Raw genomic sequence first — 18624 nt, 5'->3', positions numbered from 1 at the left:
CAGCTCACTGAGGCAGGACTTCCTCCCTCAAGCGGGTGGAAGTCCTGCCTCGGGACAATTAAAGCCTGGGGACCCGTAAAATAGGGGACGGATCCCCAGGCTAGGCAGACGTGGGTTCGCCACCAACACAAAAGGCGGTGACGAAATCCTGTCCGCCGAGGGTAAAATCCAGCCCCACATCTGGGGTACTGTATACAGTACTGGTCTCCTTATTTAAGGAAGGATGTAAATGCATTGGAGGCAGTACTGAGAAGGTTGACCAGACTAATACCTGGAATAGGCGGGCTGTCTTACGAGGAAAGATTGGACAAGCTCGGCTTGTATCCGCTGGAATTTAGAAGAGTATGAGGTGACTTGATTGAAACATATAAGATCCTGAGGGGTCTTGATAAGGTGGATGTGGAAAGGATGTTTCCTCTTGTGGGAGAATCTAGAACTAGGGGTCATTGTTTAAAAATAAGGTGTCGTGCATTTAAGACAGAGATGAGGAGAATTTTTTTTCTCTCAGAAGGTCTTTGGAATTTTCTTCTTCAAAAGGCAATGGAAACAGAGTCTTTGAATATTTTTAAGGCAGAGGTAGATAGATTCTTGATAAGCAAAAGGGAGGAAGGTTATCGGGAGTAGGTGGAAATGTGGAGTAAACAGTTCAGCCATGAACTTATTGAATGGTGGAACAGGCTCGAGGGGTCGAGTGGCCTACTCCTGCTCCTAATTCGTATGTTCGATCCAAAGTTGCAGGTCGGGCGCCAAATCAGCATTAGACACTTGAGTAGCGGCACAATCTGCCCACTCTCCATGCTTCTGCCGCATGCACAGCACGCCCACACTATCGCCTTTGGAAGCACTGTGAGCGGCGTGGGCTGTAATGGAAGTGGCCGGAAACAGATTGGCTGCCATTTTCAACACCTCTGAACTCCCATAGCTTTGACACCAGTGGCACTATGGAACCCAATTTTGGGGTCCAGATTTCTTAAGTACAGCTGATAGTGGGAGACCCACACTGTTGCTTTCAGCTGGACCCTTCTAACATAAAAATATTAGTGCCTTGTAATTAATTGAAAACCAGAAACAAGGCTTCACTTGCATGTGGAGGTGAAAGGGAGATTTCCAAAAATGATTCAGGTTCATAATTATTGAAATGATGGGCGGATAGGCTACAAAGTGGCAAATGGAATTCAATGGCAATAAGTGTGAGGTAATATGTTTTAATTAAAAAAAAGACACAGCAGTAATTAGGCTCAGTGCTGTGGAAGCACAGACGATTTGAAGGTAGAGGTTCATAAGGCATTAATGGCAGCACTTTAGATTGATAGGGATAGCCAGAGTAAGAAAAACAATATGCACATTAGCTTTATAGTCCTCCTATCCTATTGGATCTCTTATGTATTTAACTTAGCATCAGACTTGCACAAGTCTGCTGAAGTTTTCAATCGGTGGCTTTTTTATCTTTCATTTTTGAAAGCAATCATATGTCAAGTACCCATTTATGCCTTTCATTACCACATATCTGTAAAGTGGTGAGAAAGCTAGCATGAATCAAGAAAGGGCACCATTGCTGCTCTTTTGAATGGGCTGGATCTAAGATAATTAATTTCACATTGTTTACAGCGAGGGTAACTGTGGACTGGTGTAAAGGTCCCAGGAAAATATCGAGTGGCATAATTAATGGTGTTAGCCCCTTACTCCATAATTTCCTCTTTCTTTTGCCTCTTTCCAGGGCCCTTGCTCTAATGGTGTAAATTTCCAGGAACATCAAGCCCATTATATTTTAGGTATCTGACTTGATAATCTTTATATATTATCCAATACTACTTCAATTTTCCAGCTTTGCAATACTATTTGTAGACTATTAAATCCACCATTTCTTTGTGACAGGAGTCAGGCTGACTTTTGACTTATTTTGTCTCTCGTTTTGTTCTGTCCCATATAGGGGCTGACATTCTTCCAGTAAAGTCTAAATTTTCTTAGATGCAGATGAACCTACTGTGCATTTCCAGAATTCCGCATTTTTATTTTATTTAATATATTCTAAAGAATAGTACATTTTAAAATGCAGAGATAACTCCTTGGCCTAGATATTCGAGTGTACCCATTTTCAGGCAGAAGGGGCACAGGGTACAGTCCCTGTGCTTGAACGATGAAACCTGATGCACCCCCAATATTGAACTTTAGGCCTCATTCCTGTGAGCCAGGCGACCTGCCTCTTAAACTCCCCAGCTCACCCAAGAAGCCTCATTGAAGATCAGGCAGCAGTAGACCTCAGATAAATGAGGAAGGGGATAACCAGAATGGGAGGAACAGGGGGGTAGGGTAGTGTAATTGTGGCTGGGGGCAGAGGTGGGGAGGAAGCCGCTTTATTAAGTGTGGGTGATTAGAAGCTAAGGGTAGTGGGGCAAAGGTGAGCTAATGTTGGCCAGGGGGAGTGATCAGTGACCAGGAGGGGAGAGATGGGGCCTTGAACAAGGGGAGGGACAAATTGGTGATTGAATGTTGAGGATGGGTGGTGGGAGGAGATCAGACCACAGGCCAGGGCTGAGCAATTGATGGTCGGGTTGGAGGTTGGGGGTGGTTGCTGGTCAGGTTAAGGGGATCTCTGGCCAGTTGTGGCAATTGGTGGCCAGGCCAGTGGGTGGGAGGGAAATTAGTGGCCACCAAGGTGGGGGGATTGCAACAGTGCTCTTTTAATCTGGGGTCTGGAGGAGCACTCCTGTCCCGACTGTGTATTTCCAGAAGTTTGCACGTTCAAGTAAATGTGGGTGTCTTCCTATAGGTTAACACAGTACAAGCTGTGTGAGTTCAGCACATGGCATTCAAAAATCGAGAATGGGCCAATCAGGACCCTAATTTATATAAATTATTTCAGGCTTTTAATATGCCTGACATACACTTTTGATGCCAACACGACCACCTTATCCATTAGGGCAGATGGCAGACTCCCGGCCAGAAATGTGCCCTGCTTTCTGCTTGCCATATTAGAAGCTTAAGAGACCATTTTGCAGCATATTTCTAGGCCTTTTTGCGAACCTAATACTATGGAAAATCCCATTTAAAAAATGCCCACAATTACCTACAATACTGATTGCACCCATTGGTGGCACTGTAATAGGGGTTTTCAATGCTCATGTTCATGTTATGTATCTCAGGGATGAACCCAGAGAAATTTGCTCCTGGTCAGAATGAAGAATTCTTACCAGAATAGATGGGCATGCCTGTCTTTTTTTTTGAACTATTAAGACCTCTTCACTGTCTGAAAATTCAGGGTCTATTAAAAGCAATACATTGGAGCCTGTGTCGTTTTTCAAATTTCAAAGCCTCTTCACTGTTAGAAAAATTACTACCTAAGTTATTGAAAATCAGACTCTCAATGTTTGGAACAGCAGTGTGTCTCCCCACTGAGGTACTTTTCCATTCCGTCAGCTGCACCTCCACTAAGGGTGTTTCCCGCACCCCCTCTACTGTCATTCTTCTCTCCCTACCATACCCCTTCCCTTGCTTAAGCCTCTTCAATTACTGTGCCAGAGACCTCAGCACATAGTCTAAGCTGACACTCCAGTATCGGTATTGAGGGAGTGCTGCTCTGTCGGAGGTACCATTTTTTGGATGAGAGCTACATCCGAAGTCCCATCTGCTCCCTCATGTGGACGTTAAAGATACCATGCCACTATTTCAAAGAACAGCAAGGGAGTTCTCCCGATTGTGCTGGATCAAATCCCTCACATTAGATCACTAAACAGGTTATTTGGTCCTTATCTCATTGCTGGTTGTGGGAACTTGTTGTGTGCAAATTGGCTGCTGTATTCCCTGCAGTGACTGCAAGTTCTTAATTGGTTGTAAAGTGCATTGGAAAGTACTGAAGTTATGAAAGGTGCAATATAAGTTGGCCTCCTTCTGCCCTGTAACAATTCTGTGATTCTGGACTAGCAATCCAGAGGCCTGAACTAATGCTCTGGAGGCATGAGTTCAAATCCCATCATGGCAGCTGGGGAACTTAAATTCAATTAATTAAATAAATCTGGAATAAAAGTTTCAGTAATGGTGACCATGAAACTATTATGCTGTCATAAAAACCCCTCCTGTGTTCACTAATGTTCTTACCTTGTATGACCCATGTGACTCCAGGCCCACAGTAATGTGGTTGACTCTTAACTGCCCTATGAAATGGCCTAGCAAGCCACTCAGTTGTATCAGACTGTGATAGAAAAGCCAAATAAGAATAAAACAATAAAGGACCACAAAGGCATTGACCTAGGCATCGATACGACAAAGGCACATCCAGCCCCTGCAAAGTCCTTCTCACAAACATCTGGGCACATGTGCCAAAATGTGGGAGAGCTGTCCCACAGACTAGTCAAGCAGCTGCCTGACATTGTCATACTCACCAATTCATACCTTACAACCACTGTCCCAGACTCCACTATCACCATCCCTGGGTATGTCCTGCCCCACCGACAGAACAGACCCACCAGAGGTGGTAGCACAGTGGTATACAGTTGGGAGGGAGTGGCCATGGGAGTCCTCAATATTGACTCCAAATCCCATGAAGTCGCTTGGCATCAGGCCAAGCATGCACAAGGAAACCTCCTGCTGAATACCACCTCCTACCCTTCCTTAACTGATGAGCTGGTAGTCCTCCAAAATGAGCGCCACTTGGAAGAGGCACTGAGGGTAGCAAGAATGTACTGTGCTTGGGGACTTCAGTGTCCATTGTCACGAAAACATGCTAGGTTGAAGGATGATTTTTTTTAATCCACTGGCTGGAAATCTGAATATTAAACTGTTGGAGATAAACCATTCAAACCTTGCAAGCTTCGAATTCTGTCTGCTGACCACTCAAACCTTGCAAGCTTCGAATTCTGTCTACTTACTTAAGCCTGAGGAGGGAGCGAGAGAGAGAGAACATTCCCAGAAAGAAACCTCCTTCAGCTACACAGGAGAGAAATTTCCAGAACAAACAGACAGAGGCCTCTCTCGAAGGAAATCAGCTGCATTGCTGTCTCTCAGATTAGCACTGAATCAGCATCCACATCTTCAAACCGGAAACCTCAGGACTACTGAATTCAGCCTGAAGCCAGTCAAGTCAGCAACCTCCATAAACTGTATACCTCTTTTATTTCTCTGGACTCTAATTCAACCAATCAATCCTTCCTCCCTCTGTAACCTATTTGTTTGTGTGTGTGCATGCGTGCGTGTAATTTGGAGCGTAGTTTATTATTTTACTTTGATCATTTTAAGTACAATAAAGTTAACCTCTTTCTTTGTTAAACTTGAGAAAACCTGTCCAGTTGGCTCTTTTTATGATCACGGATTGTAAACAAGTTAAACACTCACTGAATTGGGAAGTATATCCACTTAAAAAGGAAATAAATCTGTTGAGGTCAAATAAAGAGAACAAGAAGAGGGGAGCCCTTTGACTATAAACATGCTAAATAGCAGAAATAGAATGCTATAGCGCTCAGAGCGATCCCACAACCAGATCAAAGCTCTGCAGTCCTGCCATATGCAGTCATGAATGATGCTGAATAATTAAACAACTGATGGGGGGAGGAGGCTCCACGAACATCCCATCCTGAATGGTGGGGAGGCCCAGCACACCATTGTAAAATGCAAGGCTGAAACATTTGTAACCATATACAACCAAAAGTGACGAGTGGATGATCCATCTCTGCCTCTTTCTGAGGACTCCAGCATCACAGATGGCAGTCTTCAGACAATTCAGTTCACTTCACGTGACATGGCTAAGCACACTGGACACAACAAAGGCTATGGTCCCCACTAATATCCCAGCTGTAGACTTGTGTTTCAGAATTAGCAGTACCCCTCGCCAATCTCTTTCAGTACAGCTACAACACTGGCATCTATCCAACAATATGGAAAATTGCCTGGGGATGTCATGTCCACAAAAACCAGGACAAATCCAATCAGCCAATTACAACCCCATCAGCCTACTCTCAATCATCAGCAAAGTGATGGAAAGTGTCATCGACAGTGCTATCAAGTGACACTTACTCAGCAATGACCCGGTCACCAATGCCTAGATTGGGTTCTGTCAGGATTACTCAGCTCCAAACCTCATTACAGCCTTGGTCAAAACATGGACAAAAGAGTTAAATTCCAGAGATGAAGTGAGAGTGTCTGCCCTTGACATCAAGGCAGCATTTTACTCAGTATGGCATCAAGGAACCATAATAAAATTAAAGCCAATGGGAATCAGGGGGAAAATTCTCCACTGGCTGCAGTCATACCTAGCACAAAGGAAGACGGTTGTGGTTGTTGGAGGCCAATCGTCTCAGCCCCAGGACAACACTGCAGGAGTTCCTCAGGGTAGTGTCCTCTGCCTAACCATTTTCAGTTGCTTCATCGATGATCTTCCATCCATCCTAAGGTCAGAAGTGAGGATGTTCATTGATGATTGCACAATGTTGAGTCCCATACGTAACTCCTAAGATAATAAAGCAGTATGTGTCCGCATGCAGCAAGACCTAGACAACATTCAGGCTTGGATTGATAAGTGGCAACTAACATTCACGCCACACAAGTGCCAGGCTTTGACCATTTCCAACAAGAGAGAGTCTAACCATCTCCCCTTGACATTTAACAGCATTACCATTGCTGAATTCCCCACCATCAACATCCTGAGGACTTACCATTGACCAGAAACTTAACGGACCAGCCACATACCGTGGCTACAAGTTCAGGTCAGAGGCTGGGAACTCTGTGGCGAGTAACTCACCTGACTCCTCAAAGCCTGTCCACCATCTATAAGGCACAAGTCAGGAGTGTGATGGAATACTCTCCACTTGCTTGGATGAGTGCAGCTCGAACAACATTCAAGAAACTCAACACCGACCAGGACAAAGCAGCCTACCTGATTGGCACCCCATCGACCACCTTAAACATTCACTCCCTCCAATGCCAGCACACAGTGGGAACAGCATGTACCATCTACAAGATGTACTGCAGCAACTTGCCAAGGCTCTTTCGACAGCATCTTCCAAATCCAGGTTCTCTATCACCTAGAAGATCAAGGGCAACAGGAGCACAGGAACGCCACAACCAGCAAGTTGTCCTCCAAGTCGCACATCATCCTGACTTGGAAATATATCACCATTACTTTACTGTCGCTGGGTCAAAATCCTGGAATTCTCTCCATAACAGCACTGTGGGTTTACCTACACCACAAGGGCTGCAGTGTTTCAAGATGGTGGCTGACCACCACCTTCTCAGGGGTAATTGGCAATGGGCAATTAATGCTGGCCTTGCCAGGGATGCCCACATTCCATGAACAAATAAAAAGTATTTCTTTTTCTCCCCTTCCTTGCCCATCATTTAACCTTGCTTCTACAATTATTCATGCTTATCTTTCCCTTCCTTTGTCTAATTAACCTTCTTGACTTGTGGACGGCCCTGACTACCTCTGTGCAAAGCCACAGGAGATTGCCAAGCATTATTTTATCTTTGACAAAATCTATGCTATTTTAAATGTTAATTTTCACCTAACAATGGGCACCCTAATAACATTAACAATTATCAAAAGGTACATAAATTTTATCTTTTGGGAACATCATAATTTAGTAGATGAGGTGACAATGAACATAAAGATAGTGCCAGGCAAGCCCCCCACCTGCCAAGGAGGAGGAAAATTAATTTCACCACATGAACATTGATTTTAAACTGTTGTTGGTTAAGAAAGAACTTGCTTTAAAAAAACAATTGGAGACTTTGGCTGGAGAGAGACATTAGCTTATCAACAGACAGTACTTCAAAGAACGAAGGGGCTATTCCCTGCTCCAATTTAATCCACAATGGGCTTTTGATTACCAGACGTTGAAGGTGGAAAGGCTCGCATTCCAGGTTAACTGCTAAGATGGCCGAATACACGAACACGTGGTCAGACCAGTTTAGTCACATGATTAACTGATTGTTGGAATTTTTTGAATTTGAACTTCCAACAGGGAATTAAAACTCAGAAGGCTGTTTACTCCTGGACTGAAAAAAACCTCTCTCCTGTCTGCTCTCATCTCACTCTCACCAGTTTCAGAAACCATTGAAGACATATGAACCCCAAGAGAGAAAAGTCTCCTACAGTGAACAAGGTTTAAGAAGAATACTGGGCCCCAACAAAAAGCAAGACTACCTACAATCAAGGACCCTACAGTGAGCTCGACGCACAGTAAAAAAACCCTCTTCAGAGATTGCCTCAAACCTCTCCATTTTACTTTTCTTGTCTTTTCTGTCTCTATTTGCAAGTGCGTATCGCGTATGCATGCTAGCGTGGAGCGCAGCGTGTATCCGTAGACGTTAACCGAATGAGAGTTTAAGGTTTAATAGGTTTAAAGAAGAAAAGTGAAATTTAAGAAAAGCTGATGTACTCATTTCTTTGACTTATAATTGGAAAGCAGTGAACAAGGATTCACCAAAAGGGGAGCGCAAAACAGTTTGTTTAAAATTAAACCCTGTTACAATAAGACCAGGTGAAGACAGTAGAAGACCCCTGAACACCTTTCTCACCTGGTCGCAATAGTTTAGGAAAAGTCCAATTTTACCAGACTTGATCAGAAGTAGATTAGCAACACCTAAATTTATCTCAACGTGGATTTATATTTCAGAGCATTCCTTTAATGAAAAGAACAATAAAAACTATAAATTGTGACTGGTTTCAGTGATGCAATAACATTTTGAGAACTTTTTGATCGTTAAGACTTGCATATGTATTAAATGTATTTTCAGAACTCAAAAACAGTACAACAAGGAAGAATTTTTAGAATTGCGATTTTATTTCTCCGGACAGGACTAAACTTATTAAAGAAAGTTACAAAATTATGTCACAAAGAAATGCACATTTTGCAAATATCTTCTTTGGAGTATTTCAACTTTTCTTCTATTCTTTGGCTGTCTAATGTGAAAAATGCAAGTTATTCAGTTAATACAATGAGAAGAATGCTTTTAATGTATTACTAATTTAAACTAGAACATCCACCCAGTTACACTAAAAGGTACTAGTCTTAGACTATTTATTGAATGCAATGCTCCGCTGCTAGACATCAATGATATTGTCAGTGCACCTTGCAGTATCAAAAAGGAACTTGAACAATTTAAAATGTGTGTCAAACTGGATTTGTGCTACTCCAATGCAAGACTACTGTTACTTGAGTATTCTTGAGAGTCAGTTGGCAGAGCTGACAAAGTCTACTGCTGTTTTTTTGTGTTGCCGCACACTCAAATGACTTTGCACTGATGTGAAAGTGGTAGTATAACTGCAGTCATATTGTAATTTAATATATATTTTATTATGTAACTTAATCTGTTTTAAAATTATTTGCATTACCTTGCCACCAACATCACGGCTCTTAGCCCTAAATTTGTTAACTTGGGTTTCGGCTAGGTCAGCACGCTCTTCAGCTTCTTCTAGCTCATGTTGGACCTTCCTGAACTTGGAGAGGTGAGCATTGGCTTGCTCCTCCTAAAGAAAATACATACAAGAAATGATCAGTACAAAATGTTTCCCATTGCTTAAAATAAATGAATAGTCACTGAAAAGTGCATTTAAATGAAGAATAAAGAAATGGTAAATATATTAAATACACATTCACAACAGTCTTAACATATAAGCTTTTGATTAAACTCTACACGCTATTCTAGTTAAGGGACCTTTGGTCTTAAGTCTTGACCTGTGAGAAGATCTGAATCAATTTCTTACATACTGTTAATTTTAAGAGTATAATGGAATATTAATCTGAGATCGATCATGGAAATTCCAGACCATCACTAATTCCCTTGAACTTGCCAGCTACCCAGTGGGGATCATGTACCAGGACACTGGCATGCAAGGGAGAATTCTGACTGATATTTAGCTCTTCCGAAAGGCCACCGGCGTGAAACGTTAACTCTGCTTTTCTCTCCATAGATGCTGCCTGACCTATTTCCAGCATTTTCTGTTTGCGTTTCTGACATTTTGCTAGGTTGGTTCACAATTTGGGGTCCGCTGTATAGGACAAATTCAGTCAGAACATGGCAGCTATAGGTGCATTGGATTGGCTTCATTTGAGGAACAGTTGGCAAGCCTCTCTTACTCTTTTTCATTATTTACGTAGGTGCTGATTTAAGCGGAGCTGCAGACAACGTTTCTTTATCACAAAAGCAAAATACTGTGGATGCTGGAATTCTGAAATAAAAACAGAACATGCTGGAAATACTTAGCAGGTCAGGCACCATCAGTGGAGAGAGAACATAGTTAATGTTTTGGGTCAATCATCTTTCATTAGATGAAAGGTCATTGACCTGAAATGTTAACTTTGTTTCTCCAATACACATGCCTGCTGAGCATTTACAACATTTTCTCTTTTGTTTATCACATCAGAGTTCCTCCTTAATTAATGGACCTATTGATGCCATCATTACATAGAGAGCTGCCTGTCAATCTAAATTTGCATGCCTCACAGGAGAAGTCCGTGGGCTGGATTTAGTTGTGCTGGCGGGCTCCCAGTGCCGGGCTGTAAAGGCACTGGGAATCCCGCCTCAGACTTTTGCAGCCCTCGCCTCGCCCCTCCCCAGGGCAATTCAACAGCATTCAGTCACTTAAGAGATCCCGCCTCCAAGAGTTGCTGGCCAATGAGGGCCAGCAGCTCAGGAGTATCCCCAGCGCAATCGGGAGTGGTAGCCATTGCCAGTGCTACAGGAGGCCTGGGAGTGGGCCTATCGCTGGAGACCCGAAGAGAAGGTAAGTGAGGCGGGGTTGCCGGGGCCAGTTTGGCAGGCCCTGGCAATTGGGGGAGGGGAAGGGTGGCGATGAGTGCAGGGGAAGGGTGTTACCAGAGGTGGGTTGTTTGCCGGCGGGGGCCCTCAATGGGCCACAGACTGTCCAAGGAGGAATGCCCCCCAAAGCCGGCAGGGAGGTTGCCTCACTTCAGTGGGAGACCCCCACCCTTCAGCTGCTAGAATAATCCCAGTAGCAGCAGGAAGAGACCCTTATCTGGCTAATAATAGGCCACATAAAAAGGCCTCAATTGGCTTCTGGGCGGGAAGGCCGTCTTTGGCTTTTCCCACCTCCTACTTAATCGTGGTGCCATGGGGAGGCGGGGCGATGGGAAAGTGACAGGCCCTCCGCTCCTCGCCTTCTGTCGAAATTCTGTCGGCATCCCTACATCTTAGCCTGTCTCCGGGGACCCATTAAATCCAGCCCCGTTTGTGCAGGGTGCACCTCACATAGTGAGAGAGAATCACTTCAGAATTATTGAAGAAGTCTCCTTGTGGCCAGAATCAATGGGCTGAATTTTCCTGTGGGCTTCAGGACTCTGACGTTGGGACCAAATGAAAGTCACGAACTCGAACTTGCAGGCGGTGGGACCTGCTCGGCAATTTTACCAGAGGCAGCCTCCTAATTGGCCGCCACCAGGCCCCCCGTCCATCTAAGTATTGCGGGTGGGATCTCCACACTGCTGGCCCAGTCAGAGGGCCGGCAGCTCTGAAGGCTTCAGCAGTGCTACCGGGAGAGGCACTCACAACTGTGTCAGGCCAGAGACAGAGAGGGTGCCTCAAAATTAGAACCTTGAACCTTGATGTTCTAATGAAAGGTCACAGACCTGAAACTTTAACTCTGCTTCTCTCTCCACAGATGCTGCCAGACCTGCTGAGTGTTTCCAGCAGTTTCTGTTTTTATTTCAGATTTCCAGCATCCGCAGTATTTTGCTTTTATTATAATAGTGTGATGAGAATTTGCAATAGGAATCTGAAGGTCTTCTTTGGCCTCCTTATCTCGAGAGACAATGGGTAAGTGCCTGGAGGTGGTCAGGAATCTGAAGGTGGTAAATGAGAAAGCTCTGTTTGAGAGCAGGGACTAGTGGAGATCCAAGGGTAACTGTTCCAAGTCCTCTGCTGTTCACAATATTCATTAATGACTTGGTAGAGCAGTTTTTCTTGTGTAATATTATAAAATTTACTGTTAGTGTGGCCAGGTGGGAAATATAAGGGAAATAAAAAGCTTCAATAAATCTGGACCACCTAAGCAGACCACCTAATTAATGGAGATCATTATAAAACAATGCATATTGAAACAACACAGCAAACGCATAGATGATGAAAGGGTGTCTCATCAGCAAAAATGAAGAAGAAAACATTTTGCTGTGATTATTGACCATTCACTGTAGATTTTCCGTTAATGTGAAACCCACTAAGCAGTTTAATCAAAGAATAAAATAAGCACCAAGATTTAATTAATTATAAATTGAGACTGGCCAAGAGAGTGTGGGAAAATGGCCCCTCTGACACGGAACACAAAAGTCCAAGTGTATCAAGCCTGTGTCCTCAGTACCTTGCTCTATGGCAGCGAGACCTGGACAATGTATGTCAGCCAAGAGCGACGTCTCAATTCATTCCATCTTCGCTGCCTCTGGAAAGTCCTTGGCATCAGGTGGCAGGACCGCATCTCCAACACAGAAGTCCTCGAGGCGGCCAACATCCCCAGCATATACACCCTACTGAGCCAGCGGCGTTTGAGATGGCTTGGCCATGCGAGCCGCATGGAAGATGGCAGGATCCCCAAGGACACATTGTACAGCGAGCTCGTCACTGGTATCAGACCCACCGGTCGTCCATGTCTCCGCTTTAAAGACGTCCTCAAACGCGACATGACGTCCTGTGACATTGATCACAAGTCGTGGGAGTCAGTTGCCAGTGATCGCCAGAGCTGGCAGACAGACATAAAGGCAGGGCTAAAGAGTGGTGAATCGAAGAGACTTAGCTGTTTGCAGGAAAAAAGACAGAAGCACAAGGGGGGAGCCAACTGTGTAACAGCCCCGACGACCAATTTTATCTGCAGCACCTGTGGAAAAGTCTGTTACTCTAGAATTGGCCTTTATAGCCACTCCAGGCGATGCTTCACAAACCACTGACTCTAGGCGCTTACCCATTGTCTCTCGAGACAAGGAGACCAAAGAAGAAGAAATTGAGAGATGTTATTTCAATTTTATGCAGATCACTAATGAGAATACATTTGGAATACTGTGGGCAATTGTTGGCACCTTGACTTTCAAAGAGAACTGATTCATTGTGGCAGCTTCAGATAAGTGAAGCAAGATAACTACACCTCAGGGCTCTTTTCTATCAGGATAGACTCACATGGGTGGGCTTTTCCTCAGCCAATTTTGAAGGACATAGTTCAGTCTTCAAACTATTGAGAAGCATATTTGACATAGATATATGCAGGCTATTTAAATTAGATGGCAAGCTTAAAATTAGAAGAACTGTTTAAAATTTAAAAACTTAAAGCTGACTCATATCAAAGCAGCTGACTATCAGTTAGTGCCTTCAAAAAGGGCTTGATGAATGACTGATTGGAGATGGGAATGGAGGTTATTACAATAGATGATTAAATATAACATAGAACAGGATAGTCTCTGTGCTTTTGTCATAGGGATGGGGGAGGAATGTGTGCAAAGCAAAATGGGATGTGGCTAAATAGTAGAGATATGGCAAAAGATTAACTTTGCACTTGAATTTCTTTAGGGATTAGGAAGAATCTAGATTTTTCCTTTGAGAATAAATTAGACAGGCCGCCTTCTTACTAAGGTAGTTCCATGCATTCTTATGTAAATATAAATTATTGATGATTGATAGGTACAGCAATTGTTGGACATTCATTGTAACTATTAAAAAAACTAACAACCTTACTATAAACGTCTATAAATATGATTTTATTAAAAAAAATTAAAGAAATATCAATACAGCTGTATATATTTTATCCTTGGGGTTTAAAAGGAAGAATTACTTACAGACTCTTCATCCACACATTATTTCGCCACATGAACATTAAAACTTAAAATTGCAAGCCCCTGACTGGAAAGACATTTGCATAGTAACACAGTGTTGGAACAAAGGGACCCAGTCTTTTGCTTCCCCAATACACAGAAGAAGTGGTCAGACCAGTTTTAGTCACACGACTGACTGTTGGAGTTTTTTGAATTTGAACTTTCAACAGGGAAAGAAATCAAAAAGCACTTTTCTCCTGGACTAAGAAGACCTCTCTCCTGTCTGTTCTCATCTCACTCTCACCAGCTTCGGAAACCAAAGAAGACACATGAACCCCAAGAGAGAAAAGTCTCCTACAGTGAACAAGGTTTAAGAAGAATACTGGGCCCCAACAAAAAGTAAGAGCTGTTAACAATCAAGGATTCTAAGGTGAGCTGGAAACACAGCGCAGTAAACAAGAAACTCTTCTGATATTACCTCAAACCTCTCCATTTTATTTCTCTTCTGCTCTTTTCTGTCCCTATTTGCATGTGTGTATTGCGTGTGCATGCTAGAATGGGCGCGTCATATATCCATAAGCATTAACCGTATTAGAGTTTAAATTTAAGGTTTAATAAATTTCACTTTTCTCCTTTAAACCGAAGAAAGCCTGTTTATGCTCATTTCTTTGCCTTATAATTGGAAAGCTGTGAACAAGGATTCACAAAGGGGGAGCTCAAAACACAGTGTGTTTAAAATTAAACCCTGTTACAATAAGACCAGGTGAAGACAGCAACAGACCCCTAGACACCTTTCTCACCTGGTCGTCACAATAAGTACAGCAATTGTTGGACATTCATTGTAGCTGTTATTAAAAAACTATTAAACAACCTTACTATAAATTTCTATAATATGATTTTATAAAAATATTTTTAAAGAAATATAAATGCAGTTGTATATATTTTATCCTTGAGGTTTAAAAGGAAGAATTACTTACAGACTCTTCACATTGTCTCTTGTAGGCCTTAACTTTTAGCTGCAGTTTATCAACCAAGTCCTGCAGTCTCAGAATATTCTTTCTATCTTCATCTGACTGAGAATAATACAATGGAACAAGATTTACATATATATCATGAAAATAATAACTAGTCTTGGTGGCACTACGTAATGCCACTGCAGATAATAAGACTATAGAATTCTGAAATTGACACGAGAAAACTGTACAATACCTGATAGGACAGCTCCTTGACTCTTCTTTCATATTTCCGAATACCTTTGGTGGCATCACTGCTTCGCTTTTGCTCAGCTTCCAGTTCATTTTCTAACTCGCACACCTAAACCAGTCACCAAATGGTATTAATTGTTTGACCTCCATGCAAATTTTACAGTGCTTTTTCAAATTATTTTTTCCAAGTTGTTTCAATATATGCAGCATACAATAGTACAATCATGTCACTTACCCTGGCTTCCAGTTTCTGGAGCTGTTTCTTTCCTCCTTTCATTGCCAGTTGCTCAGCCTCATCCAGGCGATGCTGCAAGTCCTTTACAGTCTGCTCCAGGTTCTTCTTCATTCGTTCAAGATGAGCACTGGTATCCTGTTCCTTCTTCAGCTCTTCAGCCATCATGGCAGCCTTATAACCGTGAGGTAATTAGGCAAATCATTATTCAAGCTCAAGTTTGAAATAACATTAACAAAGTAACTGAAGTGAGACAATCAGTATTTGTAAAAATATGGAGAAAACTTCTGACTTACATCTGTGATAGCTTTCTTTGCTTTATCTTCAGCATTCCTTGACTCCTGAATTGTTTCTTCCATTTCAGTTTGAAGATGATTCAGGTCAGAATCCAGTTTCTTCTTTGTGTTGATGAGGCTCGTGTTCTGCAGGAAAAATCAATTTGTAAGAACTTGATTTGTAGGATGTGTAAACTGTTTAAAAAAAAACTTTAGCCCAAACGGACATTTGTGTGTAGACAAACCTGAGTGTGCAGCAGCTGTACCCTCTCAGTGACATCAATCAGCTCTTGTTCAGCGATTTTGCGAGCTCTGTCTGTCTGTTCCAGTGCTGCTCTCATTTCTTCAATCTCAGCTTGTTGCAGGCCGCTTCTGCGCTCAACCATGGCCAATTGCTCCTTCAAGTCTTCCTGGCCTCTGCAAGCTTCATCCAGCTGTAACTGGGTATCCTATTCACAACACGGAAGCATTTAGTAGAATGTAACATTTTGTTGTAAACTTAACATTTACATTGTATGCTGCATTTTCAGTAGTAGCACAGTGAATAATAAGTTCCTTTTTTACTTGTTTAGCAATTTAAATGTCTAAAGTTACTGGTAAGTAATAGTTTGTTTACTCTCACCAATAAAAATGAAAAATAAGCACTTATGCATTATTATGCAGACCTTTAATTGACCCTGCAGGTGTCGGAGATGTTTCTGAGCTTCTGAAGCCTGACGGTTTGCATGTCCCAACTGAATCTCCATTTCATTTAGATCGCCTTCCATTTTCTTCTTGATTCTTAAAGCATCATTTCTGTTCCTGATTTCAGACTCCAAGGCATTTTGCATTGTGTCCACAGCTCTCTGGTGGTTCCTCTTCAGCTGATCAATCTCCTCATCTTTCTCTGCAATTTTCCTGTCAACTTCAGATTTTACTTGGTTCAGCTCCAGCTGAACACGGAGGATCTTGCTCTCTTCATGTTCCAGAGAAGCCTGCAAAAGGACCGCGCCCAAAATTTTCAATGTGTCATACATTTGTAGTTATAAGAAGTGCTTAAGGTACCTTTGCTAGTGTGTACTAACTGCAAGCATCTTTATGTTAACTTTTAATTATTTCAACAAAAGAATGCTGCAACTGCTATAATATTATTTGATGAGCAATCATTTAAGTTTCTTAATGTCAAGAGCCCTTGCATTTTGAATTCCAGATTTTAAAATTTGGGACAGGATTTTCCTTTTGGGGTCTGGACACTGACGTTGGTACCATTTCCGAGTCCCAACCCCTTTCTGAGGGAGAAGTAGTCACCAATCATGATTTTCCCAGAGGTCGCCCTAATTGGCTAGAGGTGGGTCGCTGGGTGCTACTTTCTCCTCCTCCTCAGGAAACGGGCACGACGGCTGGCCTTCGGAAACTGGTTGCCCACCAGTCTCAGTTCCTGCCCCCATTTGACCACCAAAATCCTGTCTCATGGTGTTAATAATTGTAGCTACAGCTTGTTAAAGCTGTGGACCTACATAGGGATGTCACTATTGTGAACGATCAGATTCCTTCAAAGATTCCGATTTATCTACTTTCCTACTTTAGCAATGCATCATCAAATGAGAACATATGAGAAAAGAGTTTTAAAGGTTTAGCATGTTGCACTGCAAAAAGTTTGATACATTACTTGGATCCAACCAATATGATGTCATGACAACAATTTAGATCTCGCCCAAAGTTAAGTAAACTTGATTTTTGAAAGGTCCTCACAAAATCCTCTTAAAGGTATTTAATGTATGAATTAGTGATGCCTTTCAGTTGATCAAGGTGAATTTTTAAAATTCTAGTATACTACTAATTTTGCAATTTTATTGCTTCCAAAATATATTGGGGATTGGGGACTGAAGATCAGGAGCAGGGTTCCACTTTTTAAACATTTTATGCAGCTGACAGAAGGGAGAGTAGGCTTAATGTGGTTCTGAAAATCAACAGCAGGGTCAATAGATGGGGAATGGGCTGAGTTGGGGAAAGCAGCAGGAGAAAGTCTGGAAGCCTGACAGGCTAAGACCACCATTGTAGTATAAGGGTCTGAAAGGGTAAATCTTGAGAGAGTGTAATGAATACCACCTACCATGATGGAACAGATCACATGCTGGATCTTGTTCTCCCGCTGCCGGGAGCGGCGGCAGGTGCAGAAAATGGTGGGTGCCATGCCGCTGTGATCTTGTGTGTGACGAGCACTTTGCATATGCACGGCGGCCGCCATCTTCAATTATGAGCAGGTGCCAGCATCATTTTTAAAAGGCTGCCAGCCTTACAAGCAGCATACCATAACGCAGAGTTCACCCGTTTCCCCCATACAATCCATAGTGCAGAGTTGACCCCTTCCCCCCATATAGTATATATGGCAGAGTTCATCCTCCATCCTCCACCCCCCCCCCCCCCAACCCAATACATAGTGTAGAGTTCATCTTTTCTGCCCCCCCCCCCACCAATGCAGTACATAGTACAAAGTTGACCCCTTACCCACCTTGATGGCGCCAGCTTTCCCTGGATGGGAAAGTGAAGGCGCGTGAGTGCCGCACATCCCACTTGAATATCGGGAACTGAAAGTAAGATTACTGCGGATTACATTTTAATTATTGCTGAGATCTAATTAGGATATGGAAAGCAGGGTTCCGTTGCAGAGCAGTGAAGGGGCCGCCATGGTGCTTCCCCAGTGCCGGGAAGATCAGGCCCAGCAATCCTGGTGTCGGGTTCCATGGCAGACGTTGCCGCTCCGATGCTCCTGCCTCCCCCACCCCCCTGTCACAGAACCCGATGTCGGGCTGGGAACAAAATCCAGCCCCACATGCGAGAGAGACTCGAGAATACATGCAGCATGACTTTTGGAGGAGTCACAGGATAGTGTGGAGAGTAAGTAGTTATAATGTAATAAAGAGTAATGTTTGTCTACTACAGACTAAGAATCTCTCTAGCTAGAATAATTAAGGTGGCAGCGTACCAAAGAAACATATAACAACCACAAACAGGGCTAGGGCCAGCTGAGATACAACACCTGAGGCAGACAGAATTTTACAAAAAATTCAGAGTGGAACTGGTGAGAAGGATCTGCTGAAATCAAGGTTCAGATATGGCCAGCATCTGGCAATGCCCAAGGTAGACAAAAGCAAAAATGACACGAGTCAGTAATTTAAATTACAGCAGTT

The 18624-nt window shown here is 42.9% G+C and overlaps 1 protein-coding gene across 1 annotated transcript in view; it reads right to left on the bottom strand.

Annotated features, from left to right (window-relative positions):
* The window catches only part of LOC137384497 (myosin-4-like), a 71053-nt gene that overhangs the window by 33985 nt on the left and 18444 nt on the right, over positions 1-18624 (bottom strand). Inside the window, exons 32-38 of the mRNA XM_068058635.1 lie at positions 16120-16428; positions 15700-15903; positions 15476-15601; positions 15183-15353; positions 14952-15056; positions 14720-14815; positions 9321-9460 (exon numbers count right to left, since the gene is read on the bottom strand). Of these exons, the coding sequence (XP_067914736.1) occupies positions 9321-9460; positions 14720-14815; positions 14952-15056; positions 15183-15353; positions 15476-15601; positions 15700-15903; positions 16120-16428 (1151 nt within the window). The remainder of the gene's footprint in view (positions 1-9320; positions 9461-14719; positions 14816-14951; positions 15057-15182; positions 15354-15475; positions 15602-15699; positions 15904-16119; positions 16429-18624) is intronic.

This window comes from Heterodontus francisci, chromosome 26 (assembly GCF_036365525.1).
Source record: "Heterodontus francisci isolate sHetFra1 chromosome 26, sHetFra1.hap1, whole genome shotgun sequence".
In the NCBI taxonomy this organism is placed as follows: domain Eukaryota; kingdom Metazoa; phylum Chordata; class Chondrichthyes; order Heterodontiformes; family Heterodontidae; genus Heterodontus; species Heterodontus francisci.
Note: the sequence above shows the minus strand (reverse complement) of the source record. Positions and strands in the feature narration are given on the sequence as shown.